The 17,289-nt window shown below is 42.0% G+C and overlaps 1 protein-coding gene across 2 annotated transcripts in view; it reads left to right on the top strand.

Moving 5' to 3' along the window:
- Lgi1 (leucine rich glioma inactivated 1) overlaps nucleotides 1-17,289 on the top strand; it is a 47,070-nt gene that overhangs the window by 16,269 nt on the left and 13,512 nt on the right. For both annotated transcript variants that reach the window (XR_004123583.1, XM_031390223.1), the window contains exons 3-4: nucleotides 5,272-5,343; nucleotides 5,442-5,513. Coding sequence is in view for 1 of the 2 variants with exons in the window: in XM_031390223.1 (XP_031246083.1) it covers nucleotides 5,272-5,343; nucleotides 5,442-5,513 (144 nt within the window). In the remaining variant the exon portion in view is untranslated. The remainder of the gene's footprint in view (nucleotides 1-5,271; nucleotides 5,344-5,441; nucleotides 5,514-17,289) is intronic.

The raw sequence follows: 17,289 nt of genomic DNA on the forward strand, positions 1-17,289 counted from the left end.
TTTGTTTCTTTGTTTTTTGGAGGGGAAACTGGGAATGGAGAAATTTACATGTAAATAAAGAAAATATGAATGTTTATTTATACATTTTAAACAAACAAACAAAAAAAAATCCTTATGAAAGAATGTTCATGATGAAATGAAGAAATGGAAAATACCCACATCAGGTTGGGTGCTTAGTGCACCTGTAATCCTAGCACTTGGGAGAATGTGATGCAGGGGTCACAAGTTCAAAGCCAGTCTGGGGACAAAGTAAATTCTAGGCCAGTGTGAACTGCAAGGTGAGATGCCCCATTTGACATCCAAATCCTGAAACAGAAAAGGGGGGGGACACAGAACAATACATAACTTCTGTCAACTTGATAAACATACACATGTAGAGATCACATATGTGATGTGTGTTATGTGTATGCATATCAGTATGTATCTCTGGATAGTATGATAACAGTGTTCTCTACTTTGTAAATTTTTCTATATTTTCCTGAACTTCTATGAGACATGTATATGAAATTCAAACTGCATTCAAAAATTTTAAATGTTCTACTTTAAAAAAATACAGATTGATATAACATCTTGATGTAACTTTGAAACTACTTTTATTGATCACTTAATCATATCTTGTAAGTGTATGTGAGTTGAGCTGTGTGGTGACTATCAGAATACTGGGGTTTTTATTACATCATAGAGACCCTATGCTGAGAAGCCTCCCCGTATGAGGAAAGGGGGTTGGACAAAGGGGGCCTTGGGCCTCGTGACTTCTAGCAAAGCCATGAGTAGCTCTTTGGATCTTGCTTTCCTCCTGTCAAACAGATAGCAGTACTGGACTTACCATCTTCACAACATTGTTCTAAAACCCACATGAGATGCTCTGACAGGGGCTAAAAAGTATTTTGAAGGCAACAATGACCATTTTTAAATGAGCCAGTGCCTGCCTGGAATTGATTTTTATTCATCTATGCAGTCTTCCTAAATCTTCCTCCTGGTAAGGGAATATACACTCCCTTGGTTTCTTAAAAAAAACAAAGCAAAACAAAACACCTCCTCACCCCCCCCCCAGCTTGTTTCATGACATATTAAAAAAAATGCTTATCCCTTGAGGGGACTTAGAGAGGTCAAGGCATATCCCTGATGAACCAAAGCTAGTGGGAAAATGCCAAGTTTCTTCCTTCCTCAGGAAGAGAGGAAGTAGCAGAGACTTCAGAGGTCTTGTGGGACTTAGGCAGAGAAACCATACGTGACCTCTACAAACTGGGATATCTCCTGGCAAGTCAGTTTGCTCAGACCTCTGGTCTCTGCTCAGGATAACCAGGCCATCCAGACGGCACACTGGCTCCCACAAATGCCACCATGACACGACACTGCTACTGTGGTGTTTGTTCCATCTGGTTTATATTATTGCAGATTCTCATTGTGTGCACTTTTGGGGACAGGGAAACCCATAGCTCTTAGATGCCTCATAGCAACCACTGCGAGGGTCAGAGAACTCTGGCTGACCATCAGCAAAGGGGGTAACATAACTGACCGGGAAGAGTCTCCCTGTGCAACCTGACTGCATGCAACCACCCAGGCAGCTTTAAAATAGCTTGGGCCACACTCCAAGTGTAGAATTTAACCAGAATCCTTGAGAGTGGGAAGGAGTTGTCAGTATTTTTAGGCTCCTTGGGTGATTCCAAGTGCATCTGAGATAGAAAAGTACTGGTGGGATCCAACACAGATCCAGGCATCTCCCCATGCGCCCTCATGAGGGCTCCATACATGGTCAGTCCATATGTGGTCCTCGAACACATCTCTTAATTGTCATCGATCCAAGAGCTCTCCTTTCCCTCCTTGGCAATGTTAGTGTTTCAGTTGTCAGTTCCACAAAACCGAGGGAGAGTATTATTGCCTACCGAATACTACCTTAGTGAGCCAGGCCACTTGGATCACGAGCTCCTGTCCAATCTAGAAACTCGCTACACTGAGGGAAAAAACAAGTCTTTCTTGCCCTTAAAATCCATGGAAAGGACCACAGAGGTTATTATGTAAAATAAGAGAACCATTCTGTTCTGCCACAGGACTGTATGAGCATGTGCTAGGGTGGGTACCATTTCCTTTGATAGACACTATAGAATACTTGCTATGTCGATTTAATCACAAATCATCATAATATAGAAATAAAATGTATTGCTAAGAGTATAAAAATTAAAGATTTGAGTTTTCTTCTTTATAGGATGTGATCTATTCATGAGTCTTTTCAAGTTTATACCGAATACTCAAATTGTTATATCGAATGCTAAAATACTAAAAGCCATTCAGGTATATTTAGAATATTTATATATCATTTTACAACCTGTGTTCATAGAAACTACTATCAAATTTAGAATTAAAAAGCTATGATATTTATTCATTATTAGCTCACCCAGGTTTTTTTTTTTAGCTTTTATAACAAAACATTTTAAATAATTAATTTTTTTTTATTTTATGTCTTTGGTGTTTTGCCTGCATGTATGTCTATGTGGGGGTGCCAGAACCCCCAGAACTGGAGTTACAGACAGTTGTGAGCTGCCATGTGGGTGCTGGGAATTGAACTGGGATCCTCTAGAAGAACAGCTTTAACTGCTGAACCATCTGTCCAGCCCTATAAGAAAAAAATTAATTGAAGTGTAATTATACATAAAGAGAAGGGCACCATCACAGGTATAGTACTTCTTTCAGTGGTGTTTGTTTACCAATAAGCATCCTTGTGCCCAGCAGCCAGGTTAAGAAACCAACTGGTATCCCCCTAGAGAGAACTCTTGGGCTCACTTTCAATTAAAACTACCTCCAAGAAAAGCCACTGGATTAGATGTCTACCTACATAGAATTGTTCAACTATTTTTTTGTTTTTTCTATGTTAGTTGAGTAGACTGCACTCTGTCGAGTTCTGACTTCTTTCCTTAGAAAATGTTGCTTGTAGTTATAGTTTTAGCCAGAGATTTCAGTCTTTGAAATATAGTTCAGCAAACATTTTTTTTTTTCAAAACCAGGAACTGGGATAGAATTGGGGATGCAAAAACAAATAAAGGTGGGTCCTTGCTTTAAGATTACATTCAATATCCTAACCTAGCAGTGACTAGAATGTAATGTAAAGTGAATGTCTCTTTGTTCAACAAATATTTGTTCAATAGTTACAATGGGATGGTTACTTTCACAAGTTGTAGGGGTAAGTACTGAAGAGGCCAGCAAAAATTTTAGAAGAAATCCTATCTTTCATCTCTGTGACATGCATAGGCAAGGGATGCTCACCGATATCCACTTCCCAGCCTGCCTTGCTTCTGAGTTAACATAAGGGATGAAAGCTATTTCTTCCAGCAACTTGGGAGTGTGGGATGCTGAATTCCCAGGTGCACCACAGGACAGTTTGCAAACCACTGAGCCAGAGAGGCACTTCTCTGTATCTGTCACCACTAAATTCTACTCTCTCCATCCTTGTTGCTGCCCTTAAGGAAAGAAGCAAAACCCTGGAGCCTGATCAAGCCTTTGGGTGTCGGCTTACCTAGGAGTAAGGCTGTGAGCATCATGTTGCTTTCCAAAGCCATAAAATGAGAAGAGACAATTACCAGAGTTGTGATGGAAGTCGTGAACCTTGGACTTCATTTTAATAAGCACAGGCTGTAATGTGTGTTTGATTAGTTGCTCTTGGCTTTTCAAGGCAAAGTGAATTACTTGAGTAAAAAAAGCCATGACGTAAGAGGGAAGAAGGATTAGAAGTGAACTCAACACCATTCCAGGATTGATAGCTTGGGAATGGACAGAAGAGGTCACTCCAATTCATTTGGCTGGCTCCCCCTCTGCCTCCCTTCTTTTATGGGAAAGTCTCAAGTCTCTGGAACAATAGAGCTGATAGTAAAATTCACACACCTGTGTTCCCAACCTTCGCTTACCAGCTCCTCTTCAGTTCATGTTGAACCCTCCCTTGATTATTGTATCCAATAAATTACTCATTTTAAACTACTTCAGAAAGTAAAAATCTTCAGGCTTAATCTCCTCTGTTAACAGGCTCAGGGGGAAGTCACTTGGCTTGTTACTAGCAAATATATTTAACCACTACCCTCCCAAAGTAAAAATATCACAAGATTTACTAACAGCATTACTATATTATTATTAAATTGTCTGGCACACAAACCTATTAGTTAGTAGAAAAATACCTGGTTTTAAGCTTTCAGCCAGAAAATTGGCAAGTTCTCCAAAGGGTCCAGTGGGGTCTGGTGACAGGCTGGCTCAGGGTCCAGTGGGGTCTGGTGACAGGCTGGCTCAGGGTCCAGTGGGGTCTGGTGACAGGCTGGCTTAGGGTCCAGTGGGGTCTGGTGACAGGCTGGCTCAGGGTCAGCGGGGTCTGGTGACAGGCTGGCTCAGGGTCAGCGGGGTCTGGTGACAGGCTGGCTCATGCCCTTTTCCTTGGGGATTTTTTTTCCCTGTGGATTTCGAAAATGCCAATAAATTTGTCTAAGTAAAAGTGTTTCTTTTGCTGGAAAGATAGCTCAGTGGTTAAGAGCACTGACTGCTCTTCTGGAAGTCCTGAGTTCGATTCCCAGCTCACAACCATCTGAAATGAGATCCAATGCTCTCTTCTGGTGTGTCTGAAGACAGCAACGGTGTACTTACATACATACATAAAATAAATAAACAAATTTTTTTTAAAAAGTGTTTCTTTTAATTATTTAGTGACAAAATGGCCTCAGATGGCCAAGTGATTCCTATCTTCAGCTTGTCCTGTTTTCAAATTATTGAAATTTTTTTAAACAGCCAAAAAATTGGTGTTCACAGTTTCTGACCACTGTCCACTATACCTGCTATGAGCTACTACACAATAAACATGGAGGTCCATTTTTTTCCTGCATTTCCTAATATTAAACTCCTGGTACTAATCATTAAATAATGATTAAAAGTCATTATTTTTGCCTGTCAAAATAAATTCCAGAAGTTTCTAGAGCATGTTTTCCCATGAAAATGGCCGTCGTTGTCTTTGTTATAGGACCACGAAAATGTTGATTTGGACACACTTGCTGCCTATCTCCTCTGCTTGTGTCTCAGAATGTTTCCCAGGACATGTGACACCTCACCCGAAGAGAGGAGCTTGCAGGCACCCCTTCAGTGAGCACTTCAGGAGGAGACATTTAGGAGTGAGAAAAGCTACCGAGGAAAACGCAGTCTTACCTGCTCCAGCCTCGTCCTGGTTCTCTGAGAGACCAATGCAGGGGAGATGGGCAGCTGACTGTGTAACTTTTCTCATTGTGTGCACCTCTCTCTGGGCAGGTTATTCACGTCAAACTCCTTTGATGTGATCAGCGATGATGCTTTTATTGGTCTTCCACATCTAGAATATTTGTAAGTAAGAAAAATCTACCCCCAACCTTGCTTCAAGATAGGTTCTCTTCAGTGCCTATAGCTCTCTGACCAAATGAGAATGTTGTTGCCTCTTGCAGATTCATAGAAAACAACAACATCAAGTCCATTTCAAGACATACTTTCCGGGGACTCAAGTCTTTGATCCACTTGTAAGTATAAGTGATGCTATTACTTGTTTAAGCTTCTTTGTTTGGCGGATTTGGGTTTGTGGAGGTTTTTGCAGTACTGAGATCAGACCTGGAGGCCTTGTGCACGCTAGGCGAGCACTCTACCACTGAGCTATGGTCCTAGCCTTCATTTTTTGAGCTCATGAATTCAGTTTGGTATCTAAGGTTACAGCAACCATTTTATGAGTGCCCATGAAAATTTAAGAGCTCAAATTCTTTCTCTTCATGCACATTTGCCGTCATCCCTGTCATTTATCACCATGAACTCAGGAAATTGATTATGATTACTATTTTTAGCCTAGGTGGAATATAATTAGAAAAGCAATCTATGTAGGGAAATAACATAGCTGAAGTAACTTTTATTACTCTTCATCATCCCTCACTTCATGGAGAATTATGGACTGACTAATATCCTTTAATTTGGTATTCACTGCTCTTTTTCACTGTTTAAGTCCTGACTCTATATGACTCTGATGTAGCCGTAGGCAGTCTCTGTATAGTGAAGGGACAATCTATTTTATAACTGAAATACTTAATTATTCAATGGGTGGTTAGAGATACAACAGTCATTCTTAACAAGGGACAATTTTGCTTCCCAGGAAATGTGAAGAAATACAAGCTGTGCTTGCTTGTCACAATATGGGAATGTTACCAGCACCTAGTGGGTGGAGGGAAGAGCTGCTCCTAATTAATCTCCAATGTGAAGGGCAATCTATGCAGCCAAAGATGGCCCCGCCTGAAACGGCACAGTGGGGAAGGGAAACATCTCAACCACAAGAATTTCCTCTTCTAGCTTCATCCATCTCGTTAAGACAGGGGACAAGGAATTATTTTTATGGAAAACACACATTAAACACACATTAGAGATAAAACATCTACCCAGGTTAGAGATGAAGAAACAGTTTGTGACACTAGATACTAAATCTGGAGTCTCATACCTTGGTAGCAGGTGTCCCACCACTGTGTTGCACTCCCAACCCCCCCATTTATTAGTAGCAGTATTTATTTTGAGACAGCATCTCACTAAGTTGCCCAGGCAGCCTAGAACTTGTTCTATAGACTATACATGTCTTGATTTTATGATTCTCTTGCCTCAAATACCTTAGTGGCTGGGATTACAGACCTTCACAATCAGAGACAGAATCTTGAAGGGGAGATATGATCACTGAACTGATTCCTTATTGAACTATAAAAACATCAACTCGATTGCTGAATTGCAGTTTTATTATCTTCACCATTCATTCATTCATTCATTCATTCATTCATCCATCCATCCATTCAATGAATTCAAATCATTCAATGGCAATTTCTTTAAATACCTAATATGAGTCTATCTGTGCTAATGATGTAATGAGTCCATGTGTCATAGTCATTCTGTCACCCTTGACATATCCCCACAGTTCCTCAGCCTTACTCTGCTCTAAGTCCTGATGAGAGAGCAACACTTGCCCTTTCTAGTGTGTCCATGTGGTTACCCTGCTCTACCTGCCAGGCCCCACTGTCTCTTGTGTTTGGATTGCAACAAGAGAGAGATGATAATCAAGCATATTTTATAAAATACAATTCTGTCTTCCAAGATTTGTATATGGTCATTAAAATACAAACACAATTTGCAATGCTCTCCCTGTCAGTAGTATAATATGATGTGACGGTGGCTGTGTAACAGGATGAACATTATGTAATTGTTTATCATGGAGTCTAGTTTTGAAGGATGTTTATCAGATAAAATAAAAATAGATAAGCACACAAAAGGTGAAATGAATATTCATTACCTCATGTGGTGGTTTGAATGAAAATAACCCTCTATAGGTTCATATGTTTGAATACTTGGTCCCTAGTTGGTGAAACTGTTTGGGAAAGATTAGGAGGTGTGACCGTATTGGAGAAGTATATTACTGGGAACAGGCTTTGAAGCTTCAAAAAGCCCACATTATTCCCAGTTAGCTCTTTCTTCCACATGCTTGTGGGTCAGGATATAAGCGCTCAGCTATGCATTAAAGCCACACTTGCCTGCCTGCTGCCATGTTCCATAACACAACGGTCATGAATTCTAACCCTCTGTAACTGTAAGCCCCAGATAAACTCTTTCTGTTATAAGCTACCGTGGTCATGGTTTTCTCTTTGCAGCCATAGAAGAATAATAACTAAGACAACTTATTCTGAGACCTCCTTGATGTATATACATACCACTCAACAGGGCCTCTGCCTGATGCTCAGCATCAGCTTGCTACTCAGAGGCAGTAAGATCCATGGTCTCCCTAGGAACCTGGAATACAAGTGTGCTGTGCTCAACTTGCTAGGGTGTTCCGATCTTTAAAAACTTGTGACTTCTCTCAGACTCCTTGCATAGAATAGGAGAAAATGTTCTATCTCACCAGGAAAGGGTGGAAGAAGGAAGGAAGCGAGGAAGAAGAAGGGAGAGGGGACAGAAGAACAGGAAAGAGGAAAGAAAAAAAAAAGATCTGTAGATAACCATGGTGAAGAATACCCGCTTTCCTTGACTGCAGCTCATTTTGCCATCAAATAAAGTGGGAATTTAAGTTTAGACTATCAGGGCAGGAGACCTCTAAAACCTGTGATAACTTTCTAGCATCTTTCAAGATCAAGGAAAAACTGAAGTGAATCTTTCAAGAGAAAGGCATGTATCTTAAGGATTACACAAACCTATAATGCATAGGTGGTGTTGTAGTGGGGAGCAGGAGTGGGAAGAGAATGGGGCTATGATTGATCAGACAAATGGGTCCCGTAAGTGTTTTGCATCTTTACTTAATCTATAAGACTGCTATTATTTTGATCTATAAAAGTGGCAACACCATATGGATCATTCTGTGTCATTGTCTGTGTCACAAGGTGAAGTTTAAGCTTTTCCAGAAGTAGGTAGGACTTATGAAAATGAGTGAGTTGCAGTCCCACCTTGGAGAAGCTCCTTCTGTAACAGGAAGAGCAATTGGCTGGACGGATATTTTCTCTCTACATGTCTTTGTCTTCAAGTTTTTCTCCTTTCTTCTACTTATGCTGTTCTTGAAGGTGTGTTTCCTGCTTCTCTTGCTTTCCTTTAAGGAGAGAGATGGAACTGGCAGCCTTCGAAAATCAAATGTTCCTTTGCCTGCTCCATACATTGAGTTCATTTCCTACTGCTTATTGTTTATAAGTAAGCCTGGTGTTTCTTTGCACCATTAGTTTCTTTTTTTAAGGTGTGAGGCTACAGAGAGCACTTTCTCCACCTTTGACCAATTCTTTCCTATTGAAAGGCAAAGAGTTCAAGCAGTGAGGAATTATCAGTGCAACCTGCAAGCCTGTGTGCACCACAGAAAGCATTTATAAAGGTGTTTCATACTCTTACCTCACTGTGGTCTCCAGGTGACCTTTGGGGAAGCATAGGCAGTGACATTGCTCTCCTGGGTGTGTGAAAATGAAAGTGCGGATTATGTCTGAGTGGACACTGCTCCCCTCTCATTAGCAATAAAGCCAGAAGTTACCCAGGTCCTCAGCAAGGCGTCTAGTGAAGGGTCCGCCGTGTCAGTTAAACTTCTCTTATCAAGCTGACACAATACTAGGACACAGTTTGTGATGAAATACTAGGACACAGTTTCACAGATGTGAAAGCTGAACCAGAAAAGGCTTTCCCATATGGATTACAAGGCAGATTACAAGCTCAGAAGCCAAAGACCATACGGGTATGAACTAAGATTGATATTCTTCAAGCAATCCAATCTGGCCAGTGACAAACTTCTGAAAAGAATACAGTGGACAAAGAGGAAAGAGTTGTGCAGCCCACAGTGTCCACATCAGGGAAAGTGAGTGGATCCGCTGCTACTTAAAGGACAAAGCGGATTGCCCGAACAGTCTCTACTGTACGAAAGCCAGTCACAAGAGTTGCTAATGGGTTAATGAACATGGTTCTAAGTGACCAACACAAACAGCTCCTCCAAAAATACAAAGAAGAAAAGCATCTTTAAAAACTGAGGAAACAACAAGAGAAAACTAAACACAAAGTGAACACCCCCTGCCTCTCTTGGGACTCAGACATTTATCCCCTCTCCAGAATTTCAAACCAAACTATGTGCTGCTAGCAATGATCACACCCCTGCTAGTGCAGGGGGCAAATCATAATCACCTGCTGTAAATCAGCCTCTTTTTTTTTTTTTTTTTTTTTTTTTTTTTTTTTTTTTTTTTTTTTTTTTTGAGACAGGGTTTCTCTGTGTAGCCTTGGTTGTCCTGGAACTCATTCTAGACCAGGCTGGCCTCGAACTCAGAAGTCCGCCTGCCTCTGTCTCCCAAATGCTGGAATTAAAGGTGTGCGCCACCACTGCCCGGCTGTAAATCAGCCTCTTATCCCACACCTAAGATTAAAACAAAAATATGTCCACACAACATAACTGGTTTTTTTTTTATTTTGTTTTGTTTATTTGTTTGTTTGTTTGTTTGTTTTTAAGAAACTAAAACTCCCTCTTGCCAGGAGCCACCCAGACACATAATCTGATGCAGGTGTAGCTTTAAAGACTGATAATCTCCGGACATTCTAGCCTGCTAACTATTCTGAGTGCTGATAGCTTCTAAAAAGTCCTTAAAAAAAAAAAAAAAAAGTTCTTGCTCCTTCTGAGGGTTAAAAGCCTCTGGCTTGGGCAATTAACACCTGTAGCCTAACTGCGGGGGATTAAGTAATACGGCCTTTGTTCTATCTCTGCAGGGAACTGTGCTGGCTCTAACTTCTAGCCTGCTAGTTGACGTCAGAGGACGAAAAGAGGGATACTGTGAAAAGTGATTTTAGCCTTATTTCTAAGGTCTTCAAAAAGTTTCTACAAAAGTTCTCCTCCAAAACGTTGCCTCTGCTCTCTAATCTTGCCGTTTCTTCCCGCTCTGACAATAGTCCTCTTGCTCTCCATGACTTTACTCTCAGTGCTATGCCTTCTCTTCAAAGTTCTTCTTGAGTTCCATTCTGTCCCCTCACTTTGTCCTCAGCACTTCTACATTTTTCAGAATACCTGACCAAATGGTAAAAAGTTCACAAGTTTACACGTACAGAAGTTTACAAGAGAGAATGTTTACATGCTACCATTAAGAGTAATTATCTGGCTAAACATTTATTATCTGTCACAAGCTCTACAGTGTGCTACACCATAACTTTTATGCCTAAGTTATTAGTGAAGTTTTGTATAGCTAAACCCAGTCAATATTTTATCTTCTGTCCTTGCACTTATAGTAAATCCTAAGTTTCCTGTTTATGACCTTTGGTTAATTGTTTTACAACCTCTTGGAATGTGCTCTAAGTTGTAGATGCCTGCTTGCTATCTCAGAAGCAATTAATTAACTCATGACACTTAAAGACTGGCAGTTCTCTTTCCAATTTTGTCATCAGAAAGGACTTAGTAGCAGTCCTGTTATAAAAGTGCTTAATAATTACTAATACAAGAAGCAGGAGGGTTCTGAGTTCGAGGCTAGCCTTGTCTACAGAGTGAGTTCCAGGACAGCCAAGGTTATACAGAGAAACCCTGTCTCAAAAACAAAAAACAAAAAACAAATAAAGCCAGGCAGTGGTGGCGCACGCCTTTAAACCCAGCACTTGGGAGACAGAGACAGGTGGATTTCTGAGTCCGAGGCCAGCCTTGTCTACAGAGTGAGTTCCAGGACAGCCAGGGTTACACAGAGAAACCCTGTCTCGAAAAACCAAAATATATATATATATATATATATATATTACTAATACAATTTTAATAATTATTATAGAATCACCATTAAGAATCAAGAAATCATCTATTTTTCTATATAGCATCACTTCCAGATAGTACATCTTTGTTGTTATGCAGAGACCTGCTCAAAAGGATGGGCTAATACCTAGTGGCTATTATATATTAATAACAGGAAAAGCATATTAATAGCAGGAATTTTTCCTAAAATGAAAATGAAATTCTTCTCGACCTTGGCTAAAGAAGTAAATCCATCATCATTAACTTCATAACAGTCCATGGTGGAACCAACTCAGGAAGATCACCTGCTAGTTTTTATCTTCTCCTTGATGAAGGTGCTTGCTGCCAAGATGATCTGAGATGAACCCACATGATGGAAGGAGAGAACTAACTCTTTGTAAATTTTCCTCCAACCTCCTCCACGAATATACTGTGGTGTTTTCAAACACACACACACACACACACACACACACCTGTATACATACACAAATAAATAAGTGTAATGAATATTTGATAAGAAAAAAAATGAAAGAGATCGTGAAGACAAGAGCCCCACCCTTATTCCCAGACTCAGAGAGGTGGAGTTGGATAAACAAACTCATTCCACTCTGACCTGATATTAAATTGGCTGCAAAGACTGGGTCCATTCCTAAAGAAACAATGAACTTTTATCACATTATGTGTTTGTCTTGTTAGGTTTACTTCCTAAAGGGCATCTACAATTTGAAAGTCACTATAGATAACTCAGTAAGATGCTTGCTTTATTTGCCTGGCATCCTGAGTTCTAGCCCCAGAAAGCACATTTAAAAAAAAAACAACCAGGCATAATAACATACTCTTGTAACTCAGCCCCTATAGAAGTCTTGAGACCCTCTCTGAATTGCTTTATTCTGAGAGTCCTAACATTATATAAGCAAGCTTTTTAATGCTAGTTAAATACTGGAGGATTCAGCTCAGTCTGGGGAGGTCCGAGGGTAGGGCACTGGGAGTGGCTCACTTCTGGTGATGTTTTAACTGGCCTAATTCTAAGGTGGCATATGGCATCTTGTGGCAAGGGATCTGTAGTGTGTGTGTGTGTGTGTGTGTGTACAGAGTTAGGGAAAAAGCACACAGCACTGTGGATGCCCATGGCTGGGACCACCACCACTTCCCCATCCTGTGGACCTGCTTTCACAAATGCCCTCGTCATCCCCCAGTTTCTCCATAGCAACAGTTCCAGGGCCCAAAAGGGTTCTAGAAAGTATAGCTTCACTTCAGAGTGCACCTACAACCCAGCACTGAGACCACCTGGGATATTGTCCCCACTGAATGCCTTGAGGCTAACTGGCCAGGGTCAGGCATTCTGGAAGGCAGACATCCCATCATTCCATCTGCCTCAGTGTTCTCACGGTTTGCCTGAGGAAACCTTTGATTGTAGCAATGGAACCTACTGGAAAATCGCTGCTATGGCAAACTAGACTGTATCAGACAGCACATTTGTTTCAGTGCCACGGAGCTGTGCTGCTAAGAAAGCAACACCCACATCCATCTGGGGTGCTCCTCCCCGCCCCCCAGCAACCATCCTCAACTTGAGCTTGTGCTCTAGGGGCCTGCAGTTTCACATGCTGATATTCTAGTTTGATACAAAATACAGAGAGGACACAAGGGCACTGTGGCATTTTTGACCCTGACCCAGGACGGACATGTTAGCTTCCCCTGTGCATGACACACGTGACACACGTCAGCTTCTCCCTGTGCATGCCTGCCCACCACTGTGCAGCTGCCCCCCCACTCACTTGATCTCCAAGCAAGCTTGAGAGCTAGGTGTTCCCAAGTACCTTGCTAGACTCACAGTGAAGATGAATGCATTTTTAACAGTTATAGCTAAATTAACTGGAATTTAATAGCCCACACCACTGGACACTGGGGACTCCTTTCTTCTGGATTACTTATACCTGAGAAGTGCTAATTGACCCCTAGTGTGCACTGTAGTGTTGCTCACTGACTTTTCTACTACAGCAACTCTGGCCAAGATCACCAGGGGATATACTGAGATCAACTGGGTTCCAAGTCTTTATTTTTATTTTTTGCTTTTCTTTCTTTCTTTTCAAGATAAGGGGGCTTATGTGCCCATAGATGGTCTTAAATTCACTGTGTAACCAAAAATGACCTTGAACCTTCCCATCTTCCTTCTTTTACCTTCCTAGTTATGGGATTACAAGGCATATGTCACCATGCCTGGTTAATGACTTGAACTCAAGACTTCGAGTATGCTAGTTTGGCATCCTTGTAATTGATCTACATCCTAGGCAAGCTCTCTACTTTCCAAGCTGCACCCCTAGCCCTCAGCATCAGTTCACAGATTACCAACACCATCATTTTACCTATGAGTAATCTGGAAACAGGAGGGCTAACGACCTGCACCAGGCTTTGAACCTCATCAGCTGGTAGCAGAAATTCCCCTTTATCCACTATATCATCCTACATCCTCACAAGCCTGTCAACACTAAGGTTAAAATGAAGACTTCTTAAGTGATTTGGAACACAGGATTATCCTTGCTTTGAGCTATTGTAGACATCCTTCCTATCGCTGGCAGTGCTCAGCACCCAGCAGCTATTCTACAACACATAGACTGCAGACCCCTGCCCGCTAATACTTCCTCATACGTGTGCAAACACTCCTGGCTCCACTGGTCCACAGCCTTGGTGACAGTTATGTGTTACTGAAGGGACAAAGGGGCACTTAGTATTAGTATTTAGCAAACTGATTGTCATTGCCCATAGCTATTCTTTTATTCCAAATTTAAAAAAAAAAAAACTTGTTTGTTTGAAAAATTCAAATCTATACCAATTATTCAGATCTTAAAAGTTGAATATGCTGTTATGGTTTGGGTAAGATTTGCACTTTTAAGCTCATGAAGGAGTGTAATCCCCCCAAATCCTATGCTAATAGCATTAAGGGTGGGAAATTAGTCCAGGTTTGGCATTTAGCATTTAGTGGCAGTATCTCTAGGAAACGATTTAATTTAAATAATGTCTTTGGGGATAAGCCCACATGACTGAATCCTTGAGAGTATCTTCTGCTCTTTTCTGTGTCTAGACAAGTGAACTTCCTCTCACCCACTTCAGACTCCCTGCCTCTCTCCCTCCTCCTTCCCTAATCTTTCCCTTCTTCCCTGCTCCTCTCTCTCCCTCCCTCCATGCCCCCTTCCTCTCTGCCAACCTGCCCCCTCTCCCCTGATTGCCCCTCTCCCTCCATCCCTGCCCCTCTTCCTCCCTCCCTGACTCTCTCCCTCTTCTCCCTCCTCCCTTCTTCCCTCTCTTCCTCCTTCCCTCTCCCTCCCTCCCTCTCCCTCCCTGCCTGCCTTTCCACACTCTTGATTCATTTGGAAGTATATACTGATGGCACTAACACATTCCTTCTTCAAGCTCTCAAAGCAGAACAATCAAAGGAGTGGTTAGCACGGAGGAAATGCTTTCTTCAGCCTCTCACTGTCCTGTGTTCTGCCGTCTATTAGCCCCACCTAATACTCCATGTCTCTGGACTTCCTAGAAAAACCCTTGTCAAGAGGCAATGACTCTTAAGCATGTGGCTTAAAGCACTGCTTCCAGAATCATCTGACTCTTGTTAAGGATGAAGCCACAAGCCATTCACGGGGGAAGATACAGAGAAGTGATTTAGGAGTAAGATTAGGACTTGGAGATCATTCTGGCCCAAGAGGAACTGGCTTTATAGAAAACTGTCAAAACTCAAGCCTGCCTCACACCAGTTTGCACTGCACTCCGGAGCTGATTTGGAGAATCTTATAGTGAATCTGGTCGAGGCAGGCTTGGTCAAGGCGAGAACCTACTGCTCCTCTGCTCATCCCAGCTGAAAGCCAACTGACACCTCTGAAGGCCACCTCTGTCCTCAGACCCCTTTCTCTTTTACACTCCAAAATTTTCATACATTTCTAAGAATTCTTGTGATTTGTATTAAAGCCTGGCTCTGCTTGCTCTTACCAGAGTGTCCCAATGAAGAGACTAAGAAAGAGAGTAATGTGAATTGTTCTCTGTGAAGCTGGCTAGCAGACAGGCTGCAGGGAGTGGGGAGCTCTGCGAAGATGTGATACAGGCTGGAGAACTTGAGGCTGAGGTAGAATAGGAAGGGTTACATAATCCTAACCACCATATTGGAAGGCTAGTCTTAAAGCAAACAGTGCTCTCTCAGGCTCTACAGCTGTCCCAGCTACCTAATAGCCCCCACATCTCATTCTCTTCACCCTTTTGAGTTAAAAAACAAATGTTGAGCAAGCTGCAAAGAATTTTTCCCCCCTTGGTAGCCCTGGCCTGATGCCCTAGGTGTCTCTACTCTGTGGAGAGTCTCTCTGAAGCCCAAAGGTGCCTGTGGTGGATCCAGGAGGCCCTGAGCCCTCTTCACTGCTGGCTGTAACAAGGGCACAGGATTCTCAATCAACAGTTTATAGATCTCTCCTCAGACCTTCCTTTGTACATCTACAGACCTATAACCTCTCTCTGCCTGGAGATTACACCCATCATACTGTTCTCCATATTTATTTTCAGTTATGCATTTTATAATTCATTGAGATTGGTCCCCTTTTTGTAAATCTATGAAATAGTCTGTGTCAACTGTAAACCATTGTTTATTTACATAATCCCTTCTTAACGGAGATGCCAGTTGTTTCCAATTCTTCACAGCTACAGACAAAGGCGGATGAAAGATCTTCCCTTGCTTATGCAATGGAATGCTAATATTTCCACTTTCTCCTCATTTGGGAATTGTTAAACACTCTTAACTAGCCCTCAGGCATCTAACCCACCTTGTGTTTGCAGGTTTGCTGATCCCCTCCTGAGGCCTTAATGTGTTTTTCTCCACTTATTATTCAACCTGCACCAGAAGCATGCTCTTTCTCAGAATCTGTTCAGTTTCCATAGAGTTATTCCCAGACTCTGCCAGCTTTGGTTCCTTGGTGAGTCTCTGCTCACACCCCTCTCTGCCTGTGTCTGGCTTTGGGGCTTCACAGAGACCCAGAGAAGTTATCTGAAATCCAGTGCAAAACTGAGCAGATAATCATGACCCAGTCTTATTTCCTCTTAGTCCAGCTTTCTCAGTCTTACTACTCATCAGTCTTAGGAAGTGCCATCCTATCTTCTGCAACTAACCTTCACTCACATTGTTCATTATTGCTGCTATAGTGGACAGCCATGACAGTACATTTATGCAGTCCATTTTCCCAGTATTGCTTCCTGGACAGTATGCACACAGGAGCCTTTACCTCCCTTGCTCTCCTTCCTCTATCTTCTCATCTCCCCTCCCCCATTGTGATCATAAAAAGAAAAAGAAATACAAGAATATGTTCTAAGGTGTGTGGGGAAAGGGAGTGCCTTGGCGGGCCCATGCCAAGGCATCCATCCCTTCCCCCTGAGAGACAAGCCACACAACGGTATAGTATAGAATAGAGTTTATTCAGGGCATGGGGAGGGGAGTTAAGAGGGTAGCAGAGGCAGAGAAAGGCAGAGAGAAGGAGAGAGTAGAGAAGAGGAAGCTGGCCATGACCATGTGGAGAGAGGGGGGGAAAGAAATGGGGAGAGAGGACAAGCTGGAGGCAAAGAGTAAGAGAGGCAATAGAGGCAAGAAAGAGTAAGAGAGAGGATGGGCAAGCAGCCCTTTTATAGTAGGCCAGGCCTACCTGGCTATTGCCAGGTATCTATGGGGGTGGAGTCCAGACAGAATACCAACACTCCTTCCCCCCTTTTTAAAGAGCAATCTCGATACTAAATATTATCCTAGGCTATCTTGCTCTTCCTTCCTTCCCTCCTTCCTTCCTTCCTTCCTTCCTTCCTTTCTTTCTCTCTTTCTTTATCATTTTTCTTTTTCTAACAATATGTGAGATGAGATACTCTTGCTTCCACCTATAGAAATTTCAGTTCATGCTTGGTTTGAGCCTATGGTAGCATAGCGTGGTGAGAATATGTGGAGGAGTTAAAGTCGTATCAGAAAACATCAAGAAACAGGAAGTGTGTTGGTTATTCTTCTATTGCTGTAATAAACACCACAACCAAAGCAATGTGCAAAGAAAGGTTAGGGGTTA

The sequence above is a fragment of the Mastomys coucha genome, unplaced genomic scaffold (genome assembly GCF_008632895.1).
Source record: "Mastomys coucha isolate ucsf_1 unplaced genomic scaffold, UCSF_Mcou_1 pScaffold21, whole genome shotgun sequence".
Taxonomy (NCBI): Eukaryota; Metazoa; Chordata; class Mammalia; order Rodentia; family Muridae; genus Mastomys; species Mastomys coucha.